This window comes from Danio rerio, chromosome 20 (assembly GCF_052040795.2).
Source record: "Danio rerio strain M-AB ecotype USA chromosome 20, GRCz13ab, whole genome shotgun sequence".
Classification (NCBI taxonomy): Eukaryota; Metazoa; Chordata; class Actinopteri; order Cypriniformes; family Danionidae; genus Danio; species Danio rerio.
In genome coordinates this window covers 29,064,360-29,089,188 of record NC_141040.1, presented here as the reverse complement: position 1 = coordinate 29,089,188, position 24,829 = coordinate 29,064,360, and the positions used below count along the sequence as shown (strand labels likewise).

The window sequence follows — 24,829 nt, the reverse complement described above, 5'->3', positions numbered from 1 at the left end:
CTTTTCAGAGATATTGCCAGATTACCTCTACCATACTTTTAACAGACTTAAATCATTTGTGATTCTGACTGTCATCCTTTCTTGTATTGTCTTGAGCCTTCACATTGCCAATTATATAGTATATTGTTAGTAGCCTGGATAGGTTACAGTGGTTCTGCTACGTCATATCACTTTCTACTGTATGTAAAACGCCCTACAGAATTAAAACTTACCATTCTAAAATGACCAGATGTACTGCAGGTATTTTGTTGAAAGTAACTAAAAAGTAATATAAGAGTCATGTAACATATTACAATTCTGAGACAGTAATATTGTAAGGTAAGAGATTACTTTTAAATAACAGTAACAAGTAATCTGTAATGAATTACAGTTTGGAAGTAACTTGCACAACACTGCCTGTTAATATCAGCGGCATATAATAGCTTGAATCAGGAAATTAAAGTTGTTGCGCACCTCCTGAATGTAATTCTTGCATTGGGGGATATCAGAATTCTGTGAATGGAATTATTTATTTGTATCCAATAAATCACTAATATTTTTTACATTGAAGAAAACCTTCTCCTGACCTTTGCATCGATCACTCATGGAATTGAACAGATATTCCAACAGTATTCTTATAATTTCTAGTTGACTGTTAAAGAGCAAGATTATTATAGTTTTGCATTTTTAAATTAGTTTTTATTATGATAATATTTTAAAAATGATTGTAAATTGGCCGTGCAGTGGCTCAGTAGTTAGCAATGCCGCATCACAGCAAGAAGGTCACTGGTTCGAGCCCCAGCTGGCTCAGTTGGCATTTCTGTGTGGAGTTTGCATGTTCCCCTGTTCACATGGGTTTCCCCCATAGTCCAAAAAAATTTGCTATAAGTGAATTGAATAAGCTAAATTGGCCATAGTATATGTGTGTGAATGCAAGAGTGTGGATGTTTCCTAGAGCTGGGTTGCGGTTGGAAGGGCATCCGCTGCGTAAACCATATGTCGGATAAGTTGACAGTTTATTAATAAAGGCACAAATAAATAATAACCATATAATAAAGGAACTAAGCTGACGGAAATAGAATGAATGAATGATTCTAAAATTACAGTTTGTTTTATTAATGGTTTTGTCAGTTTTAGTCTACTTTTGATTTTGTGAACACATTTCTATTTCATTTTTATGAATTTAGTTTCAGTTTTAGTAGTTAAAGAGTTGACAGAACACATCAAGTGTCCACCAAAGCATAGTGTAGTGTTTGCACAGCATAAAATAAAATAAATGTTAGAAAAAACACTGAACCCAAAACTATACAAACACAAAAAATACAAGTAAAATTTAGTGTATGAAGAATTACGACAAACTTCTTCATGTCAAAGATAATTAATGTAGTTAAACATGTCTAGTTTACATTTTTTGGCAAAAGAGAAAAAGTTAGAACACATGTTTTTGTTTAAAAAGAAGTTTTAATCTTGTGCTTTACTGATGTGTTTGGCTGCGAAAGAGTCCTGTAGGTTAATTTTGGGATTTATTTTATAACCAAAAGAGAACCTTCTCAGAACATTTCCTGTAGGTTATTTGTTGGTTTTATTTTCATAGAGAGAAACTTCCCGGAATGTTTCCTGTATGCTATTTTCATATTTTATTTAATAACCAAAATAGAACCTTCCCAGAACATTTCATATAGGTTATTTATATGTTTTATTTTCATAACCTAGAGAGAACCTTCCCAGATCGTTTTCTGTTTTTTTTTTTTATTATTGTAGTAAAACAGACACAAACACACACATGTGTTTTTAAATAATTATTATTAATTTATTTTTTGTTTCTGGACTTTGGATCTGTAATGTAATTTGATGATTCATTTTTTCATTCCTACATTTTCTTGTCGGCTTAGTCCCTTTATTATTCCGGGGTCGCCACATCGGAATGAACCACCAACTTATCCAGCACGTTTTTACGCAGCGGATGCTCTTTCAGCTGCAACCCATCTCTGGGAAACATCCACACACACTCATTTACACACACACTTATACATTACAGACAATTTAGCCTACCCAGTTCACCTGTACCGCATGTCTTTGGACTGTAGGGGAAACCGGAGCACCTGGAGGAAACCCACGCGAACGCAGGGAGAACATGCAAACTCCACACAGAAACGCCAACTGAGTCGAGGCTCAGACCAGTGACCTTCTTGCTGTGAGGCGACAGCACTACCTACTGCGCCACTGCGTCGCCCCTAATTTGATGATTTATTATTTTATTTATAAATATTTATTAATGTAATTTAGATATAATAATTTATATGCGTCATCAACGTCGACTGTATCACGTGATTAATTCAAGCCAATGATGGCCGGCTGGAACTCTGCACGGATAACCTGTTACTCACAGGACGTCGTCGGCCAGCTGCGCTAATCAGGTAGGTTTATCAATTGTCTTTCAATTTTGGTATTTTTTTAGGACTTTCTCAAAATCATTTTGAATTCGTTCATAAACCTACATTATTATAGCAAATGTAAAGGTTTATGAGACTATTAATTTGATTATACGGTACTTGCTATTTAAAAGCAAACTGTTTATTTATAACGGTCAACTCGTTACGTTAGCCATCTCAGAGTCCGTTTTCTGAGGCTATATTATCTTCTAAGACCACACAAATCTATTAACTTTAATCATTTATAGTCATAATGGTGTAAGTCTGATTTATTGTTGAACTGCTCTTCAACCAAACCTTCAAAGAGGCCATATGAGCTGGTATATTGTAGAATGGCAACGTGAGTACAATAATGTTATCTTTATTAATAAATGCACTGACATTTAACCAACTTTGCACAGATATTCAAAAGTGTGCTATTTACAAAGGCTAAACAGATATTTTTAGGACGTAATTAATGTTGTCTCTTTTTTTTTAGGCATTATATTCAAATTACGTTAAATAATGAAAATAAATGTTAAAATCTTGTTTTTTTAATTGAATTGAAAAGTCTCTCTAAATGCATTACTCTTCTTATCATCTTGTGCATTTTCAGATATCATTACACATTTTAGAGATATACCACAAATAATATCTGTTTCTTTTTTCTCTTTTCAGTACTGATCTCCATCCAGCCCCAGTTAAGCAGAGCTAAATCAGGCTGATCAAGATCTCCAGTATTACAGCAATCTGCCAGGTACAGTAGTGTGTGTGTTGTTACAGCGAAATCCTGCAACATAGCGTAGCATGAGCTTTTAAGTTTGAGAAGCCTTTTGATATTGATTAGCCAGTAATCATTGTTGGATTAATAAAACTTTTTTATTTTTATTTCCACAGCTCTTGGTAAGCCAGTTGAAGCACATTTCTGAATTTTTCATTTCCAATCTTAGTCAGTCATAATCATTTGTTTTTGATCAATTTTTCATTTCCACATGCAGATTGACCTGCCCCAGACCCAAACATTATGTACAATATTTAAAACATAATTACAATTCCCCCCCCCCCACCTTTTGTTTAACTGCAAATAAACAATAATCCACCCTGGCACAGGTTGCTGCATTTTTTCATGTACACACAGGTACTATTTTCACTGATGTTGATAAACATATTTAATGTAAGAATAACTTATATTTAAATCTAATTAAAGGATTAGTTCATCAAAAAAAAAAAAAAAAAAAGTAGTTTGCACCATTAATTTCTCACCTTTGTTTTATTCCAAACCTCGTTTGTTCATTTTTAGAACACAAATTATGAAAGTTTAGATTAAATCTGAGAGCACTCTCATTTTCCATAGATGGAAAGGTTCCACACTCAAAATCCTTGCTGTCTATGGATGAGGGAGTCTCAGATTTATTTAAAAATATCATAATTTGTTCAGAATTTAACAAAAGTCTCGGGATTTGGGACAACATGAGAGTAATTTATAAAATAAATTGTTTTAGGTAAACTAACCCTTTAATAATGCAGCAATTAAAAGTCATTAATAATTTCTTAAATGGTTTGTTAATGCAAAAATATGAATATTATTTTTGTAATTTATATTGGATTTGTTACATTTTTGTAATATCTAGATAAGACAATTATTCACCTGAGATCCCAAGAAAACACAAAAAAGAAAAAACAACAAAAGTGCAACAATGCAAAGCCTCAGTGTTTCAAATAACCTGTTCTTTCACATCTTTGATGCCTAAGGCAAAACACAATGCAGTTTCATAATTCAGTATACCAGTAAAATTGCTTATAAAAATTCCCAGTTTTTAGTCATAACTAATAATGCAATAGAGGGATTTCACAAGAACATAAATGGTGAAACAAGAGTTTGTGGTAAATATTTCCTACAGTGCTCAGCATAATTGAGTACAGCCCATTCTGAAAATGAGTATTTCTATACATTTCTCAGTGAATATAAGTTAAATATATATATATATATATATACAGTTGAAATTAGAATTAATAGCCCCCGTGTTTATTTTTTTCCCCAATATCTATTTTTAACACATTTCTAAACATAATAGTTTTAATAACTTATTTCTAATAACTGACTTCTTTTATATTTACCAATATGACAAATAATAATATTTGACTAGATATTTTTCAAGACACTTCTATAATACAGCTTAAAGTGACATTTAAAGGCTCAATTAGGTTCATTAGGTTAACAAGGCAGGTTAGGGTAATTAGGCAAGTAATTGCATAAAGATGGTTTGTTCTGTAGACTATGGAAAAAAATATAGCTTAAAAGGGCTAATAATTTTGCCCTTAAAATGGTTTTTAAAAATTCAAAACTGCTTTTATTATAGCAGAAATTAAACAAATATGACTTTTACCAGAAAAAAAATATTATCAGACATACTGTAAAAATGTCCTTGCTCTTGTTAAACATAATTTGGGAAATATATAAAAAAATATATATATTTTTTTAAAACAGTATTTTTTTATTTTATTTCCACAGCTCTTAGTGAGCCACATTTTCAAAATTTTTTTTGTCAATTTTAGTCCGTCATAATTTGTTTTGGGTCAGTTTGTCATTTCCACAATCAGCACACAGCCTGGGGTCGGATTGACCTCCTCCAGACCCAAATATATGGGTTATGTACAATATTTAAATCATATTCTTCTTTTCTTTTTTTTCCACTTGCAGATAAACAAAGATCCATCCTGACACAGGTTGCTGCATTTTTTTTATGCTTATACAGGTACTTTTTTCACTGATGTTCATAAACATATTTAATATAAGAATAACTTATATTTAAATCTAGTTAAAGGATTAGTTTATCAAAAAATGTAGATTACACCATTAATTTCTCACCTTTGTTTTATTCTAAACCTCTTTTGTTCATCTTTAGAACACAAAGTATGAAAGTTTAGATTAAATCTGAGAGCTCTCTCATCTTCCATAGACGGAAAGGTTCCAGACTCAAAATCCAGAAAAGGAACCCAAACAAATCCTCAGACCATATGCCTTCAGTGATTCAATCAAAATATTATGAAGCTATGAGAATACGTTTTTGCACACATAAAACAAGAGTAATATCTTTATTGAACAGTTTCTTCTCCTCTGTGCCAGTATAGGCAACAATGTGGCACTGGTGCATACAAAGTAACACTTCAGCAGCTTGACACGCAATAAAAAGGCCAGCACTATCTTAAACTTTCCTTATATTGACACTGAAGAAAAGAAACTGTTGAATAAAGTTGTTAGATTTGTTTTAGGTGTATGGAAATATCATTCCTTGATAATATTCATTATTGTCTGTTTTGAGAATGTTTTTTGTTGCCTTTTTTTTTTTGGACTTTGAGTGTTTCTGAATCCTTGCACTCTATGGATAAGGGAGTCTCAGATTTAATCTAAAATATCATCATTTGTTCAGAATATAACAAAGGTTTCGGGATTTGGGACAACATGAGAGAAATTTGTAACAAATAATTGTTTTAGTTAAACTAACCCTTTAAATAATGCAGCAATTTAAAGTCATTAATAACTTCTTAAATGGTTTGTTAATGCAAAAATATAAATATTTATATTTGTAATATATATTGGATTTGTTACATTTTTGTAAAATCTAGTTAACAAGAAATTTATTTACCTGAGATCACAAGAAAACACAAAAAAGAAAAAGACAACAACAGTGCAACAATGCAAAGCCTCAGTGTTTCAAATAACCTGTTTTTTCACGTCTGTGATCCCTAAGGCAAAACACAATGCAGTTTCATAATTCAGTAGTACCGGTAAAATTGGTCAAAAATTCCCTTATATTACTTGTACAATGTGTTTGTTTTTAGTCATAACTAATAATGCAATAGAGGGATTTCACAAGAACATAAATGGTGAAACAAGAGTTTGCGGTAAATATTTCCTGTGCTCAGCACAATTGAGTACAGCCCATTCTGTAAATTAATATTTCTAACCATTTCTCAGTGAATATAAGTAATGTATTTTGGTGCATTTAAACAAAACAGATTTATTAAACAGATATATTTATTACAATAATATTTTATTCATTGAACATCTTTAGAAATAGAAAGATAATACAATTAAATTCAAGCAAAATATTTGAAAAAATTACAAACTACAAAATTCCAACAAAATTGTAGAATGTTTTGCTTCTCTTGAATTTAGCTCTTTTTAAATGTTTTATCTAATTTTTTTCTATAACATACATTTGGGTGTACTAAGTTTGGACCATTATCATAAGTTATTTTGAGATAAGCTCCAGATTTGGCTTCAGTATTGACAAATTTAATGTGTATGCACAAATATAATGAAAGATTTTTAAGTGGTGTACTTGAATATGCTGAGCACTGTATGCTGATTGTGCACTTTAGAACTTAAGTGCACTTCTACACTCTCTCTTTATCATTTACATTTTTAATTATGTGATTGTTCGACTGTTTAATGCAAACAAGTAGACCATTCTTCCAGCTGTTGTCAAAATTAATAATTGTTGTTTTTTACTGATATTTGTTTTCACAGATGAACTACCTGGCGAAGCAATCCTTAGAGCATTTGTGCACAAAACATGAAGACAGTTCCATCAGAATGACATCTTTGGTGCCTACAGCTTAAAACAGAAAAGCTAACAAGAAATCTGAGCGTTGAGAAGTATTCAACATCCCCAGTTATGAATCATACATCATTTGCAAATATATTTAGAATTTTTGTTGTTTAAAATGTCATATAGTTCTGCAAATTATTTTTAGAATTGTCCAGTTGTTCATCATATTGTTCATGTAATTCAAAGATTTGCAATTCTGTTTTGTATTTATCCTGGAAACATTGTATTGACGTCAACAAAACTTTCCTGGCTAACTAACGGAACGTTAGGGTGTTTGTTGTGGGGACGTTTCCTGGACCTTCTGAAAACCTTCAGGGAACCTTCCGAGAACATCCTGGGAACGTTATGCGTTTGCTGGGTTTCAGCTCTGAACTGTGAGACAAATAATTTTTACAATGGCTATTCCAGATGTTCTAGTGGATCAGACTAACAATTTGTACTCTGTGATGGAAGCAAGATGGTGCGTCTTCTTGTAAAGTGCTTGTGGTGATATGACAGCCAGAATGTAAAATGTGTTGCTCACACTTTATTTTAAGGTACAATTCTTGCTATTGTCACGAGTAGTTGTTGTTGTAGTGTAGTGTAGGCTTGTATGTGTTGTTTCTTTCCCTCTCTTTCTCTCGATCTCCCTCTCATTTCGAATTATTCGCAGGTGCAGTAGATTAGCCTACGTCGGATCATGAATGTCGGCAGCTGTATTAAAACCTTCAGTGAGCATGGATTCGATGGGCTCCCTGCTCTCTCTTGATGCCCCGCTTGTTCTCTGTGTAGATGTTATTGCTCAAGTGATATAAATGAGTGTTTGTTGCTGATGTCTCTTATATGGCGTTTTGTGAGATGCTGATGTGAAGTTGTATATCTTCAATGGAGAAACCCAGTTATCTGTTTCCCTGTCTGGCTTGGAGCATGGTAGGGAGATTTGGTGCCTTCTGTATATTATTTTCGTTTTCTCTTGTGTTTGTTAGTACTAGCGAGGTAAGTTTTCTATATTTTTATTGTATTTTCTACTTTCCAGGGAGGTTTATTCTAATTTAGTTAGCTTGGTTTATTGTCATTTATTTTGGCTGAACCACTTCCAATGTTATTTTTGCTCCTTATTTCTGTAAATAAATCATATTTTCGTGTTAATTCTCAGTGGTTGTGTTTTTGGCCTCTCAGTAACATGCTGCCCTCGGCTGCCTCAGGAAGCAGATCTCATGTAACGTTTATGAGAATTACTACAGTAAGAACTACCAATAAGTATTTGATGCAGTTTTTGTGTAGTTGCAACCATGTTACACACAATCTCGTTACAGAATTCACAAACACACACACACACACACACACACACACACACACACACACACACACACACACACACACACACCACAGCACCCACATTTAGCTTTGCACTGTTTTTGCACGCAAATGTGACAGCATACAGGTTGATCTTCACTGCTATATGGATATCTGTTATGTTAATGTACAAAATAAACCTGATTTAACGTACACAAGCCGGGATTGAAGCAGTTTCTTTTAAAATTGTTCTGACACGCGGCTGTGCATCTGAAGTGAATCTGAAGTGAATCGCTGTACTTCATTGAACACGTGCTCTGTTTTAAAACATTTTAAACCTGTAAAACTCACTCCTGATCACGTTTGATGATGATTTATTATCCTAGCGAACAGAACAGACCTTTTATTCCCGGTTGCTTTGCGCATGTCCTGTCTTGTTGATATGATTATACACGTGACTAGCGGGACAAGTTAATACGCACAGCTGTCAATCAATATTGGTGGGCGGGGGGAACGCCCTGCTACGTCAAGTTGCAGTCGGTCTGAAAACCGCCCCAATTGGTCCACCGTTTTTATGTTGTTAAATTTGAAAAAAAAAAAGAAGAACTGAGTTTTTATATCACTCCGATATGAAAGTCTATACACTATACCTACACACATGTCTGTCCAAACAGCTTTAAAGGGCACCTATGGTGTAAAATCTACATTTAAAGCTGTTTGGTTGGTAGTGGTTGGGTTTAGGTATTAGGTAGGATTAGAGATGTAGATTAAGATCATGGTAAATATGTATTGATAAGTACTAATAAACTAATAAATGAATATCTTAATAATAGGCAGGTTATTATAAGCCACTAGATAATAGTGAAAATTGGTACTTAAACTATACCAAGCATTTATCCTCATTTGACCATGTAATTATGCGGCAGGTCATCAGTCAATTGCTGTTAAGTTATTGTGTGTTTGTTAAACTGACGCCAGTCTTACTGAATTAAGAAGGTCTCTTTGATATACTAGTTCTCGTATTTTAAAGTTGTTCAGTTTAAATGGACTTTTTGCCCTTAAGCTATCTTTACATTGTTTCCCTCTCTATTGTCTGATTCTGCTTTATAAATTACTGTATGTCCCAAAATCTTGTTTAATTATTTTATATATGAGTTTCTTTTCGCTTATAATCTGCCTTTTTACAGCTCAAACATTTACTTTTACTCACTAATGTTCTAAAACCTTGTATACATTTTATTTTTGACCTGAACACTGGCCTGTGCCATTTGCACAATGTTTAGGTTTCCATAATATGAAAAAATACCTTTGAGATTTTAAAGTATAATATATGGCAGCACAGTGGAGCAGTGGGAAGAACAATCGCCTCACAGCAAGAAAGTGGCTGGTTTGAGCTCCGGCTGGAGCTGTTGGCATTTCTGTGTGGAGTTTGCATGTTGTCCCCGTGTTCGCATGAGTTTCCTCGGGTGTTCTGGTTTACCATAAAAGTCCAAAGACATGTGCTATTGACCTTATTCTAAAATTCGGAAGTTCTTTTCGCGATTGTTTTATAGCTTTCGATTCAGTCGCCTATGGGAGAAATGACTAGTCATAATAAACGGCAGGAAACGGTCAAACAACTTGCTCTACAAACAAATGTTTGCATAGACCAAGTAGAATAATATAATAAGAAAATATCAGTTTGCAACATCAAGCAGCGTAACGAGCCATTTTTTTAAATGTCTAAAAATAAATGGAAGTGAATGAGACCGGAAGTCTTGAGCCAAAAAGATTCAAATGGCTGCGCCCACTTGTCGGCAAAGAATAAGGTGAATATTGGGTATTATTCAGTTTCCCAGTGGTGGGTTGCAGCTGAAAGGGCAACCGCTGCATAAAACATATGCTGGATAAGTTGGCGATTCATTCCGCTGTGGCGACCCCAGATTAATAAAAGGACTAATCCAAAAAGAAAATGAATGAATGAAAGAATGCATAATATATTCAGTTTTAATTATTAGCCATCCTGTCATATTTTTACAATTTTTAAAATATTTCCCAAGTAATGTTTAACAGAGCAAGGGCATTTGCACAGTATTTCCTCTAATATTTGTACTTTCGCAGAAAGTTTTATCATTTTTTTATTATTATTATTTTATTTTATATTATTTATATTTATTATTTTGATTGGATACAGAACATGTTAAACTAATTAACCTGGTTAAATCTTTAAATTGTAATTTGAGCTGAATAAAAATTCTCTCAACATTTACTCATCTTTCATTTGCTTTCCACTTGGTTTCTTTCTTCTATTATGCACTCACCAACCATTTTATTAGGTACACCTATCCTACTGCTTGTTAATGCAAATTTCTAATCAGCCAATCACATGGCAGCAACTCAGTGCATGTAGACATGGTCAAGATGATGTGCTGCCATTTAAACCCAGCATCAGAATGGGGAAAAAAGTTATTTTGAATGTGGCATGGTTGTTGGTGCCAGACGGGCTGGTCTAAGTATTTCAGGAACTGCTGATCTACTGGGATTTTCATGCACAACCATCTCTAAAGTTTACAGAGAATAGTATGAAAAAGAGAAAATGTCCAGTGAGCAGCAGTTTTGTTGGTGCAAATGCCTTTTTGATGCCAGAGGTCAGAGGAGAATGGAGGATTTGTGCCGCAACAAGCCAAATATGGAACCGGCACCTCCGAAATCTGATCCGGCACTTCAACTCCACAACCTATCTGAGTATAGACCACTTCAATGCGGTGATCTCATCATTTCCTGCTTGTTATCAAACTATAACTGTAACAAGAGTCAATTCAATCATAACTTCATGTTAAAACAGCTACCATAACAATATTTATTAATATGTGGCTCTTTTTGGATTCTCTGAAGCTCTAGAAATAAAAAATATAAAACAGGGAATACGCTGGGACCATTGTTATTGTTTACATCCCTCAAAATGGTCTATTGTTCCATCCCTAAATTACCCTGCTTACCTATTTTCTGTTGGTTACTTCCAGCAGGATAACATGCCATGTCACAAACCAAGAATTATCTCAGACTGGTTTCCTGACCATGATAATGAGTTCACTGTTCTCAAATGGCCTCCAAAGCCACCCGACCTCAATCCAATAGTGCACCTTTGTGATGTGGTGGAACGGGAGATTTGCATCATGGATGTGCTGCCCAAAAATCTAAAGCAACTGCATGATGCTATCATGTCAATATGGACCAAAATCTCTGAGGACTATTTCCAGTACCTTGTTGAATCTATGCCACGAAGGATTAAGGCAGTTCTGAAGGCAAAAGGGGGTCCAACCTGGAACTAGTAAGGTGTACCATATAAAGTGACTGGTGAGTGTATAATGAAGGTTTGAAAGCCGTTAACTTCCATAGTATATTTTTGTTCCTAATATGAATATCAATGGCTGCTTTTTCCCCATCATTCTTCAAAATATCCTCTTGTGTGTTCAGAAAAGAAAGAAACTCACAAAGCTTCGAAACCACTTGAGTGTGAGTATTTTTAGAATAGGTGAACTATCCCTTTAAAAAAGTAAACTTTTTTGGTTCAAAGACATGCAAAATGACAGAGAAAAGCAGATAAAACTTTCAGGCTTTCACTCAGATGTATAATATTTCAGGATGTTTACTGTAGGTGACTGCATTATTGCATCATAATCAATTCAAGTTGCAACAAGTTTCAGATGAATAAAAAACACACAACTTTGTATCCAATATGGCAGGCCTTAAGTCATGCTTCAGTGCCATTTTTGATAAATGTACTTCATCATTATGAGGTTAATATGTGTATAAAAGCCACTAACAAAGCAGCTGAAGTAGTTTTTCAGACTTACGTAACAGGCTCCTGGATCTCTGTAACCCCAATGAATTTGAGCTGGCCGGCGATTTCTGGTAAACTCTCGCACTTGGCGAGGTTAACCCTGGGATAGTACAGCAGAAACGACAAACACATCTCTTCCCGTGTACTGAGACCTCCCTGTAGAAAAATTATTTGGGTCAAGACCTTGAAATACTACGCTGATATAATGCATCCAAAGCACTATTACAGCCTGTGACAAATTATGCCCAATAGTGAGCAAAGCTGGGCTGACACGACACGCACAGAGCAGCAAATATATCTTGATTTCTCTAATATGAATCCAAAACACCAGTGATTTGGCCTCGATGTTTATGGATTGTGGACGGTCTACAGAGAAAAAAGGCAGCCTATCAGCTCACTGGCTGCATGTGTACAGGCAAACGTCAGCAGCTGGAGTCTTCTTCATAGACCTGCAGCTGTTTGCAGACACATTGTTTAGCCAAGAGCACACAGACTTTCACAGACTGTCTGGGAAAAAAAAAAGAAAAACTGTTGTTCAGATTTAAAGCCGAGTATCTAATAGAGCTGTTGAATTTATAGTCCTAAATCCGGAAAATTAATGAACATTTTAGTGTGCAGTTGTCTAGTTTTAGAATTTTGATCCAAGTGAAGATCCAATTAGATACATTCGGTCTATAATTGTCCTGACTTAAACATAAAATATACAAGATATTAGTCCTAAAACCGGAAAAATAATTTACAATTTATATTTTAGTGCTGTGAAATTGTTTTTTTTTTCAATCAAAACTTTTCGACAGTGCTCAAAAATGTAAACAGCCAGCCAGTCAGTCAGTCAGTCAATCAATTAACTTTTTTATATAGCATTAAAGCACTGTAAAAAGGTAAGGATAAAATGAAAACAAGAATGTCAACAAAACATTAAATCAATGCAGTCCTTTCTCAGAAAAAAACGTTTTCAAACTGTTCAAACATACATGATTAAAGGGGTGGTCCAGAGTGTATTTTAAGGCTTGGTTGTGTTTATAACATGCAAAGCAATGAGTGCTTATGCTTCATTTGTAAAAAATCACATTTTTTTTCATATATCTTACTTTAAGTATTCAGCTAACATGAAAATTAAATATTTCCTATTCCTCTGAAAGGCCCACCGCAAGAGGCTCTGATTGGTCAGCTAACATAATGTGCTGTGATTCGCGGATCCACTCTACGTCACCGCGAATCGTCACGTCCCGTCACTAGCATGCACTGTGCCATTGCTGAGTAAAGCTTTTAGCCCTATCAGTTTGTGCCTGAATCAAACAGAAAATGACACACAGGACACAGCTGAACCTCACGCCTGCTCTCTAAAATAAAATCTGACAAGTCTCTCACATATATTCGGAATAAGCAAGTGTAAGTAATATGAAATGTTCGCATCTCTTGTGAGTTTGTTATATAAGATGTAGAACGCATCTGGTGAAGATTGTATGTGTTTACAGGGGTTTAACGGATAAATATTTGAAGCTAAATTGTTAACCATGCCAAACAGCATTTCCCATTGTTTACATACTTGTTTACACCCTTGCTACAGAATACCGTTAACGCTAGAAACTATACCTGTAGTTGAACGATTTTGCAAATAAAAATACAGGTTTTGGCTCACAATCCACAGCTTCTGCTATTATGGTTGGAGCTGCTCCTACTTTGAGGAGTTTTTAGCCGAATCCAGCACTGAACTGGGCGAGATTCTGGAAGCTGTCCTTTGTCAATTGCTAGCCATATATTTTTTTTCTCTGAAACATAATTAAAGTAAAACTGTAAGCACTTCTCACTTTGTGTCGTGTCCTTTGGAAGCCCGAAGACAGAAACAGAACAAGCTCTGTGAAAACAGCACCGTTTGGATGCATTTTAGCTTTCTCTGCTATAACATTACAGCGCCTCTGTAGTCCCCAAACAAAAGACCAAAGGGTCTTACATTCAGAGATGTTGTTTATGTTCACACAGCTACATTATACATCAACTGAAGTTTAAAATATATCATATTGGATCGCCCCTTTAAGATGCTTTTTCATTTATTATATCACCCTCATCCAGCAGTTTTCTATTTAATAATTAATAATATTTGAAAAATTTATAAAATGGAAATAAAATAGAAATATTTTGTTGAACTGTTTTTCTGGCAATTTAAGTGTTTGCGATTATTAATTATAATTTATTTTTACAGGGGTTTTCACCTTTATTGTATAGAACAGTAAAGAGTATTGACAGGAAACCAGGGGGAGCAGAGAGAGGGGAAGGATTGGCATAGGATTGTGAGACTGGAGTCAAACTCGGGTCGACATAAGCACGGTAGTGCATGTGTCGACACTCTAACCACTACACCACTGGCGCCAACGTTTGCAATTATTTTTATATTGTGAAATTTCAGTTCATTGCTTTTAGGAAAAAATTTTATACAGTAAGTTGGTCATCAAATTGTGAATTTGTAAAAATATTACAATAATTATATAACAGATATAACATTATATAGTAATATTACAGTGTTAAGGACATCAGAGATCAAGTCTTATAAAGGCCTACAAATCATGTATGAACAACAACTCTATAACATTTACTAAACTAAACATTTGCCTAATCCAGGATTTGTCATCATTAACTGCTTGTTGATTTAACCTCATGATAAAATAAAATGTCAGAATAAAATTAACATAAAATAAAATTGTCAAAAAAAAAGCTTTTAAAGACATTTTATCTTACCCAAGTCATGTTCATTCTGCCTTTAGTGTTGTATCTACATTCAGTGATTAAGGAATCCCCCTGGTGACAAAAAAACAAGTTGGTTATTTAGATTTATATATATATATATATAAAATACTTGTCTATTATGTTTACTAGTGGCAGGTCAAACAGTATAAACCATTGACAATGACTGGAGCATAAATCGTTAAAACCCCACTGATTGTTATCAGAGAACAGAACAGGAAAACAAGTCAGAACTCACACATGAGGCACACCTCTCGCCTGTGGGCCTTGTTAAATAGACACCAGTCTCACACATACACAATAATGTGCTTGTCGATGCTGAATTTATTACACCACTCAGAACAACACAAATCACTAAACATATTTGTTTGTTTAAAATAAATTTTGATTTTGATCATGATATAGATTAATGCTTCTAATTAGACAACTTAAAACATTACTGCTTCCCAATATGTCTAAAATATTTATTTAATTTCAATGTATTTAAAAATATGATTGAATGACATATTTAACAACCAATAAAGACTTTAGGCTACAAAAATATTTGTTCTTGTTGTTGTTGATTTTGGTTGTTACTCACGTGAATTACTGAACTGTGTTTACAGATCATGATTAAGCACTAAAAGGTCAATTAAAAGCTGACACCAAATTTAGCTGCATTGTCAACAAGGCCTTTTTGAAGCATTTGGTGATTTGCTCTATTTCAATCACTACCACAGTTCATAGATCAGTTAAATTGTATCCCAGCACTTCTGGTAAAATACTATGATACTATATGGCTGAAAACCTAAAGAATTTATTCATAACTATATGTCCACAGCTCTTACTGGATCAAAAACAGATTTGAATATGCTGCAATCCTACATGCCAAAGATTTAAAAGACAAGGCTGAATCATTTGCATTTAAGAATGAGACAGAGTGGGTGTTTGAGTTGAGATGGCAATCTTTTAACGGTTAATCATGCAGCTCTACCCCCAGGTAATGCAAAGTGCTCTTATATGGCTGAGACACTGGAGCAGATAATGATAATTGCTCTATTATTTACTCCTAAAACACTACCAATCCCTTAGCTATAAACTCTGGGCCAGTGTAACAGTGTAAATACTTTAGTTGAAGTAAACAGCATATTTAATTTGACCCAAATAGGATAAAAGCACAGTCTGTTCAATATATAGCGCTGTCATGTCTAGAAGTAATAATCCGTGTTTTCATTGCTAGGAAATTTGTAGCAACACATTTTGTTTAACCACAACTGACACCCAGGTACAAGCCATAGAACACCCTGTACTTCATCCCTCAGTTTCATTCCACTTCCTTGATTTTTCCATGAATTTTCCAGACTTGGAATTGAATTTCCCTGGTATTCACACTGGTTTGCTTGAATCACTCTATCATGTTGTATCTGATGATTAATGCAACACATCAATTTCACCCTCAGATGGAGCAACGCAGACTGAAATGGATACTGACAGGCAAGATGAGTCTCTCCTGGCTGAGCGGCTGGAACTCCTGGAAGTTGAAATCAAACTGATCATCTGAGGCCAGTGGCTGGAGCTCGAGCTGCTGCCGGAAGTGTCTGGCTGTGATAGCCCGTCCTGCCAGGTGAGCGTGGAGCAGAACCGCAAACACATGAACTCCGCTGGGCATCTCGCTGTCTAATGACTAACAGGAAGACAGATACACATGGTATTTTATGAGTTGAGAAACTTGCACAATCTTTTCAAAGTTAGCAAAAATATATATTTCTGAAAAAACCAAACAAATTGATAACCAGAATCTACTTGACTTTAATGAACTCAAGCATCAAAAGCAACAAACAATAAACAGAATATTATCGCCATTGTTCTGCATGCTATTATATTTTTCATCATTTTAGTTATCAATCTTGAGTATTTTTATCAAAAGTACACTTTCATAATGGTAGTGCAGCCAAATCTGATCTTATAAATTGAGTGTACCATAATACACAATCCCACCTCCTGAAGACACTCCTGTGTGCAGTGTCCTTCTGTAATGTAATCCGTCATGCCTGGAGGCAGCATATGGTAGAGACTGACCCAAACTCCTGTCTCGATGACTCCAGCATCGTAGCGCCTCAGGCTGGGGCTGTAGTACAATCGCAGACCTGAACTGTCCACTATCCCTGCGGAAAGACCAAAACTCAGAGCAGCTCAAGCTCATTACTGACTGGCTGACTATAACCGTAATATATACCACTGAGACTATACTGATTATTTCATAAGTCGATACATAAAATATAATAACCAACACAGAAAGCCACAGAAAATAACCGTAACGTTCTGTAGTTGTGTGTTAATCACTTGGCTTTATGCTGCCATGTGTCATGTGTTATTGAAATTATTGTGCTGTAAATATAGGTTTCTGAAGTTGTACAATATTTACAACTAGGAAACTCTGAGATAATTTTGACATCTGAGATTTTAATTTGGGTGGGCCATAAAATTTAAACATGACTGAACAAAAAAGGAGAAATTTTGCTGTAGTGACTGTTTTTTGTTTTTTTTTCACAATAGGAACGTTGCCTTTTCGTTAAAGTGTTGCATATTTAAACTCCAAAACGAGTGTTGAGTTTAATATTGGCTAAAATGTGGACAAACCCAACAGTTGGGTTAGTTTCTTAAATTATATCTTTAACTCAACAACTTTTGGTTAAAACAACCCATCATTGTTTAGATCTTTGTAAGGGTCAGGGTAGCACTGGTCAACGCAATCCACAGAAAATTGAGACACACAACTGTTTTGTGTGGGGAAATAAGAAAAGTTCAGCATATATTACAAGAATTACTGAACTTACAGTATAATTAATTTGATATGGAGTGATTTAGTGATTCGACACTGACCATTTGGATGCAGGAATCAGTTGTTTTATGTTGTATAGGGTGTCAGAACTCACTCCTGGAGGTCCGGTGTTCTGCAAACTTTAGTTCCAACCTCATTAGACACACCTGGGCTTGCTAATCAAGCTCTTACAAGGTTTTCTTGAAACATTCATGCAGGTGTGTTGAGGCAAGTTGGAGCTAAAATCTGCAGGACACTGGCCCTCCAGGACCGAGTTTGAACACCCCTGTTGGATAGTGTGTCATAGTGAATGACAACCAACACCATGTCTGGCATGCTTCACAATGTCTTGATGGAATGACTAGAATGTTAAGTGTTTTTTTCTCAGTTCTCCAACATGTGTTTGTCGAATCTGTGATGTTTAGCAAAAGTAGCACAGAAGCCGTTTTATACATGGCATTCAAACATGGCAACGTTAAATGATACTTAGACAAAGTTATTGGTGTCGCTGGGTGGAATTATACAATGAAATGTCCACTTTTCGTTTTTTTTGGAGGATTTTATGATGACAAGGCACCCAAAATACACCATGTAGTCAGTTTGTTTACGCTCTTATTTATAGTTATTAGTTCATATTATTGACTCAATCATACACAGTTTGAAATAATGACTGGTTAAAAAGCAATGTGCAATTTAACATATTTCTTGTCCACACCAACAATCTGCAGAATCACACGTTGACTATCTCAAAGAGGTAGTATCATGTGCTGTAAACCAAACTCAATGTTAATTATCTTATTAAAGTTTTTGAGGGCACTTGAAATTGAACAATATGTTTAATTATATATTTAATTCATAAAATCAACCAAAGACTCACACAGCACCTTCAAACCAATTTAAGTCAGCTGTCTAGACTAAGAATCCCCCCCAAAGAATAATGGAACTGACAAATGCTTCATTGTGATACTTGGCATTGACAATGATCAACATGTGAGCAAAATGCTTGCTTTTTTTCTAGTAAATTGCTAAAATCACTGCATCTTACTTGTGTTTTTTTTAAAGTGTGCAAACTTTTTCAGTTGCTTTCTCCATCATAAATAAGTCCATGAGTCATAAATAATAAATTCCATTAAAAATGTAGCACTTTATTTTACAGTCCTTTTTTTATGTGTACTTATCATATCCATCACCTAAACTGTGCCATCCCTAAAACTATACCTGGACCTACGGTAACTTTAACCCATGTAGTTCCCTTACATAACTTACTGCTTTTTTATGTAAGTACACAGTAAGTACACCCACTGTAAAATAATGTGCCACTGAAATAATATTTGTCCATTTTGATTTAATTGCGACTTTAAACTGATCAAGTGCTATTATATTCATCCTAACAAAATTAAATTATAAAACTTTAAACTTAAAAAGTTTAAGTGCATTGAACATGAAACAAAAGTTGTACTGAGAAATCTCAATAATTGTGTTAAGCTCATTTTACAGAAGTGGTTTGAACAGATTTTTTTAAATGTGGTACCTCCTTGTAAAGATGGGTTATCAAAGTGAATCTCCAGCTGCACATAGACTGGGTCTATCGACGTTCCTATTGACATCCCAACATGCGGAGGATAGGTGAAGCCCTGCAATGGATAAACATATTTTCATTTTAATATGCAAATCTCTCGTTATTGAGAAAAATGATGAAAGTCTAAAGTGAGCACCTCCCCTCCAATAGCCCAGGCAAACAGGACAGTTTCACAAGTTAAGAAGGAGTCTGGCATATTTGGATGGTAGCATTCATGACCTCTGTTGACCTCACTCTTGTTCAGATTACTGTCGCACTGGTAGAGCAAAATATGATGAACCAGATTCTCATGACCCTTCTGAATCAGCGGCTCAATCTGAAAACAGCACACAAATACAGAGGAACGTGAATAGATGAGTTTTGCACCACTTACAATTGAATAGAAAATGCCTTTTCAGTTCTGCGTCTGAATTTGAAATGAGGCTAATGTATTGTTTGGATCTTAATATAAAGTATTAATAGGTAAAATAGCAAAAAATGCCAGTTACACATAGCAATAAAGAAAATAAAAAAACAGAATTATGAAAGACTAATGTAGTAGTTATATAGACTGAATAAGAAAATTATATCATTAATGTCAATATATATACACACAAAAATTACTTTACTTTACTTTACTGAATCAACAGAACTATTGAGTTTTTTTTTTTTTTTTGGGGGGGGGCAACTTGGTTGTTTTATGTTCAATCCACTTAGATTTGTAAAAATAATTAAGTTAACTTAATCAATTTGTGTGGGGCCAACATGAAGGAATTGAGTGGAAAACAGCATGTTTTACTGTATATGTCCTACATTTGGTGGACTAAAATAATTAAAATTGAAATTGAGCTTTTTCTTTTAATGGCTAGTGAATATTTTGATCATGCTAAACTAACATTTTTAACAGAAAATGAAAAGACATGATTATTTCAAATTAGTATACTGTATACTTGTAACAAAATTAGGTAAATTCTTTTGTTTACACCAGTTTATTATTAATTATTAAATATTCTCAATTTGTCCACACCTCCGATTATAATATTATATTAACTACCTTCCGGATAGAGCAAAATGTGCTAATTTTCAAATCTGAAATATTTAAAGAAGTATCTTATGCTTCCCAGTGCTGCAGCTATGAAAACACTGTACTATAGTGAAATACTACTACAATTTAAATAAAGAAGCCATTTTAATTGCAATGACACAAACAAAAGCTAGCAAAAGCTCTTTTCCATAACCCAATTTTTTTCCACTAGATACAGTATACATTTCTAAGCTTTGATAAAGGGATCAGTCATAGAGATTTGATAAAAGTAGGTTATCTTTTTTTAAACGCTATTTTGAGTGTGGAATATCTTTGGAGTAGGAAGTTGGAGATATGAGCATTATTTTCCTCCTCACAGTAGGCTTCTTCTGTCAGATCTGGAATTCTAAATAAAAGCATTTCCAGCAGAGTGAACTGTGTCCTGCTCTTCCAGAGGCCTCGGCCTGAAGCAGTGGGACCCCGGGCTAAACAGTGGCTAAATAAATATTCTAACATTCCTTTATTTTCCTTCCACCTCCTCTTCTCCACCTCTCACTTCCACCTTCCATCTTCCATCTCATGTTTTAAGGCCCCAATATCTAATGACCATGTAGCTTTATTGTATAGGATAAACACTCGTCCTTAATATGTTTGATCCATCACAGATTCATAATGAATGAAGCATATTGTGAAGCAAGAAAATGTTAACCATATTTTCTCTTTCTTTTTGTTTTTTTGTTCTGTTTAGCTGAAATAAAAGCAGATAAATTTTTTTGGGGAGGGGGGGGGGGTTGGGGGGGAAATGTTATTAGCTATATTTAATATTAATATTATTTAATTTGTATACTATTATCTTGTAAAATAACCAGTAAAATATTATGTACTGCCACCATGATAAAGACAAAGGAAATTTTAATTAAATTTTTATTAATTAATTAAACTTACAATGTATAAATGCTATTATGGCAATTCTGTAATTTTAATATGGTAAATATATTGAGGAATTTGGTTTTATGAGCATGGCATAACTTATATATGCTATAAAAGATTAATTTTATTTAGGTAAGCGCTTTTAAAAGTCAATGATACCTCTTAAAGTTGTTCAGAAATGTCTCAATAGGGTAATTTGATAAATTGTTTGTCATAGATACCAGAAAATCAGCCAATTTTTTAGCTTTTACAGTTAAAATTGCATCATTTTTGCAATGTTTTGGGATCTCAGTAGCCCCATATTGCATATAGCACACTAGTCACATACAGTAGCAGTGTCTTCTGCCATCACATAGCGTGAGGTTTCAACTAGTAAGGACAGTGACAATAAAGGCTGAATATAGACAGTGAGAGCACAGTGTCTGGAAAATCTGCTGCTCTTTGACAGCTCCACATCTGCTTTGTGAAGCATTCAGACACAGCTGTGGTTGTAGGGCAGCTGCTGGCATCTGATGAACACAAATACCAGACCACTGTACAGCATGTTGGAGAGGACAGGAAAAGAGGGCGCACAGGGGTCACACAACAGTTATTCACATGCTTTTTTCCCCTCTGTGTTCAGTTGATATTAGTATTAGCAAAAGCTTAAAGGGAGCTTACTAAGTCAAACTTGATCCATTTAGTATCCAAGCAATTTGTATAAATTATTAAATAAATTATCATTTTGTTAGACTGCACTAGCTACTGTAGTTACTGTACACTGGCTGATTTTAACTGTAAAAATGACTGTAAAATGCTACAGTAAAAATCTTAATGTAGTTTCTTAATAAATAATTTTGTATAATGAAGGTAGATTTTTAAGCTTTCAGAATTAATACACAATTTTATTTTCAGTTTTAGTTTTTATTTTAGTTTTATTTCCACAGTTTGTAATATTTCTAATTAACTTAAACTGACTGCAATTAAAACAAACCAATATATTAATAGACCTTTAACTGAAATTAAATAGAAACACTAAACCTACAACTTTAATAATTCTGATCTCATCATAATCTAATCAAGACATATTCACAGTAAATGAAAAAGAAGTCTTGTTTTCAAGGTTGGTTGAAATTCTTTAAAACAAGAAAAACAAGACTTAAAGGTGCATCAAGCCTGACTTGAAAACCACTTTGACCATTGAGTCAGTTCCAAAACACACTTGCAGCCAATCAGCAGTATAAGGCAGGTCTAGTAATGAAAGCAGAGTTATCAAAAAGGGGTGTGGTTTTGTGTTATGGGTGTGTCTGTTTTGATGCTTTTAACTGTCAAACATTATTTAGAATGAAAATAATTTGCTTAATGCACCTTTAATGCCTTCTGTCATTTTAGATCTAAAATATGTTTAAATGTGTACTGAAAACAATAATAAAAAAAAATACTAAGAAAGACATTTTTATTTAGCAGAAAAAAAAAAAAAACTTTGTTAAAATTCCAGAATAATCTTTTTTCTGACTGGTGAAAGTCAGCATGTCTGTCTGTTTCATCATCCTCTAAATCGCAAACCTCGCACAAATCTATTCACTGTGGATTCTTTGTATCCACTACACTACTGTACATGCCCAACACTGCAGCAGAATAAATAGGCCACATTCATACCGTGAGCTGCTCACTCCTGCATGTGCGCCGCTTATGTTTTTGCTAAAAATGTGGAGCTGTAGCCATAGTGATGAATTCATGGAGATGAAATGCGTGCCTGTCTTTCCACAGCTGAATTTTACATAGACACAAACTAGTGACTGCGACAATTACATTAAATTAAAGGTTAGTGCATCTAAAAAAATTAGCCTGAAAGGAGGAAGCTTAATTGTAGCATTTTATCATATGATTAAAGTATCTATTCTGCCTCTAATTAAGAAAACTTGAAAAGCTTAGTTACGGGAAGACTCTTTCATCTGGGTCAGAGAGTGTAATTTCAGTAACGTGTCTGATCTACAAAAATAGCAGCTGCAAAAGACAATAATAAGCAGGAGAGAGATAAAATAGAAGCAGAGGAAGACAAAGAGACTGAATACAGAGATAAAAACGGATGCATAAGATAACACAGCAAAAATAACCAATGTAAAAACAACAGATGTGAGCCTATTATCAAAAACAATACTTTTGTGGACCCTAATTTTAAACAATAGCAAAAATACAAATAGCAATTTGTATTTATATAGTGCATTTATCTGGTATGGCAATACACCTAAAGCGAGACAGTGATACAGCCAATTTGGTGGATGGGGATGATTGGGAGGCCATGATCGTAAGGGCAGAAGGAGGGAATTTGGCCAGGACACCGGGGATACACCTCTACTCTTTTATGAGAAGTGCCATGGGATTTTTTAATGACCACGGAGAGTCAGGACCTCTGTTTAACGTCTTATCCAAAAGACGGCACCCACTGACAGTTTAGTGTCCCCTTTACTTTACTGGGGAATTAGGACTTACACAGACTGCAGGGTGAGCGTCCCCTGCTGGCCTCACTAACACCACTACCAACATCAACCTAGTTTTCCCACGTGGTCTCCCATCCAGGTACTGACTAAGCTCAGCCCTGCTTAGCTTCAGCGAGTAACCATTCTTGGGCTGCAGGGTGATATGGCTTTATGGCTGTATATAGCCACTGTATCATCACAAACAGAACCAAATCTGTGTACACTGTTCATTGAGATAAAAATTAAAGGCTTTGTTTAAAAAAAATTATAATAATAATTTGCTTTTAATTCACTCACCCTTAAAGGCCATCCAAAATGTAGGCAATTTTTATTTAAGAATAACATTAAATATATTTAGTTGAACCTTTTAGTGACTCATAAAATACATTTCAACAATCTTTGGTTGTCAAAATAAATTCCTCTTGATTATACTTTTGAGGTCTAACGAGAAACTGAGGATTATTTTCAAAATGATCACATTTAAACCACAGCTTCAGCAAGTACAATAAAAGTGTGGATTAATAATAATAATAATAATAATAATAATTCCTTACAATTATGTAGCACTTTTATGGACACTTAGAGTGCTTTACACATTCTTTGGTGGAATCTCCTCATCCATCTCCAGTGTGCAGCATCCACCTGTATGATGCAATGGCAGCCATATTGCGCCAGACAGCACTCAAGCTGATTAGAAACAGAGTGAAGCCAAATATGATATGGGTATGGTTAGGAGGCCATGATGGACAGAGTCCAGTGGGCAAATTTAGCCAAAAAGCCTGGGTTAAACACCTAGGGCCCTATCATACACCCAGCGCAATGCAGCACAAGGCGTTACACAGTTGTTGTTTGCTAGTTTTAGCTTGGCGCAATAGTCATTCTGACGTGTTGCACCACGCTATTTAAATAACAAATGCATTTGCGCTCATATGTGCACCCATAGCCGTTCTGAACTAAAAAAGGAGGCATGTTTAGGGGTATTGTTGGCGCGTTGCTATTTTGAGGAACTAAAATAGTCTATTCAATAGACCAGCTTGGAGGATGTCTAAAGTCCAGCGCAGAGGATGTTAGTTGCGCTTCTCGCTTAAACATTGCTTAATACACAGGATGTACAGCAATACGCAAAACGAGTGAAATGAAAAGAATTTACAAATGAAAAAGAATTAAAGGATTAAAATATTACAAAAAATATTATTTTCTAGCCTATATAAA

General features: G+C 34.6%; 1 protein-coding gene across 6 annotated transcripts in view; it reads right to left on the bottom strand.

The window, feature by feature from the left end:
• moxd1 (monooxygenase, DBH-like 1) overlaps positions 1-24,829 on the bottom strand; it is a 41,666-nt gene that overhangs the window by 9,579 nt on the left and 7,258 nt on the right. For 3 of the 6 annotated variants that reach the window (XM_087297804.1, XM_087297805.1, XM_087297806.1), the window contains 6 exons: positions 19,362-19,541; positions 19,178-19,280; positions 16,824-16,990; positions 16,318-16,509; positions 14,841-14,900; positions 12,118-12,260 (listed from right to left, as the gene is read on the bottom strand). In XM_087297804.1, coding sequence (XP_087153930.1) covers positions 12,118-12,260; positions 14,841-14,900; positions 16,318-16,509; positions 16,824-16,990; positions 19,178-19,280; positions 19,362-19,541 — 845 coding nt within the window. 6 annotated transcript variants of the gene reach the window in all.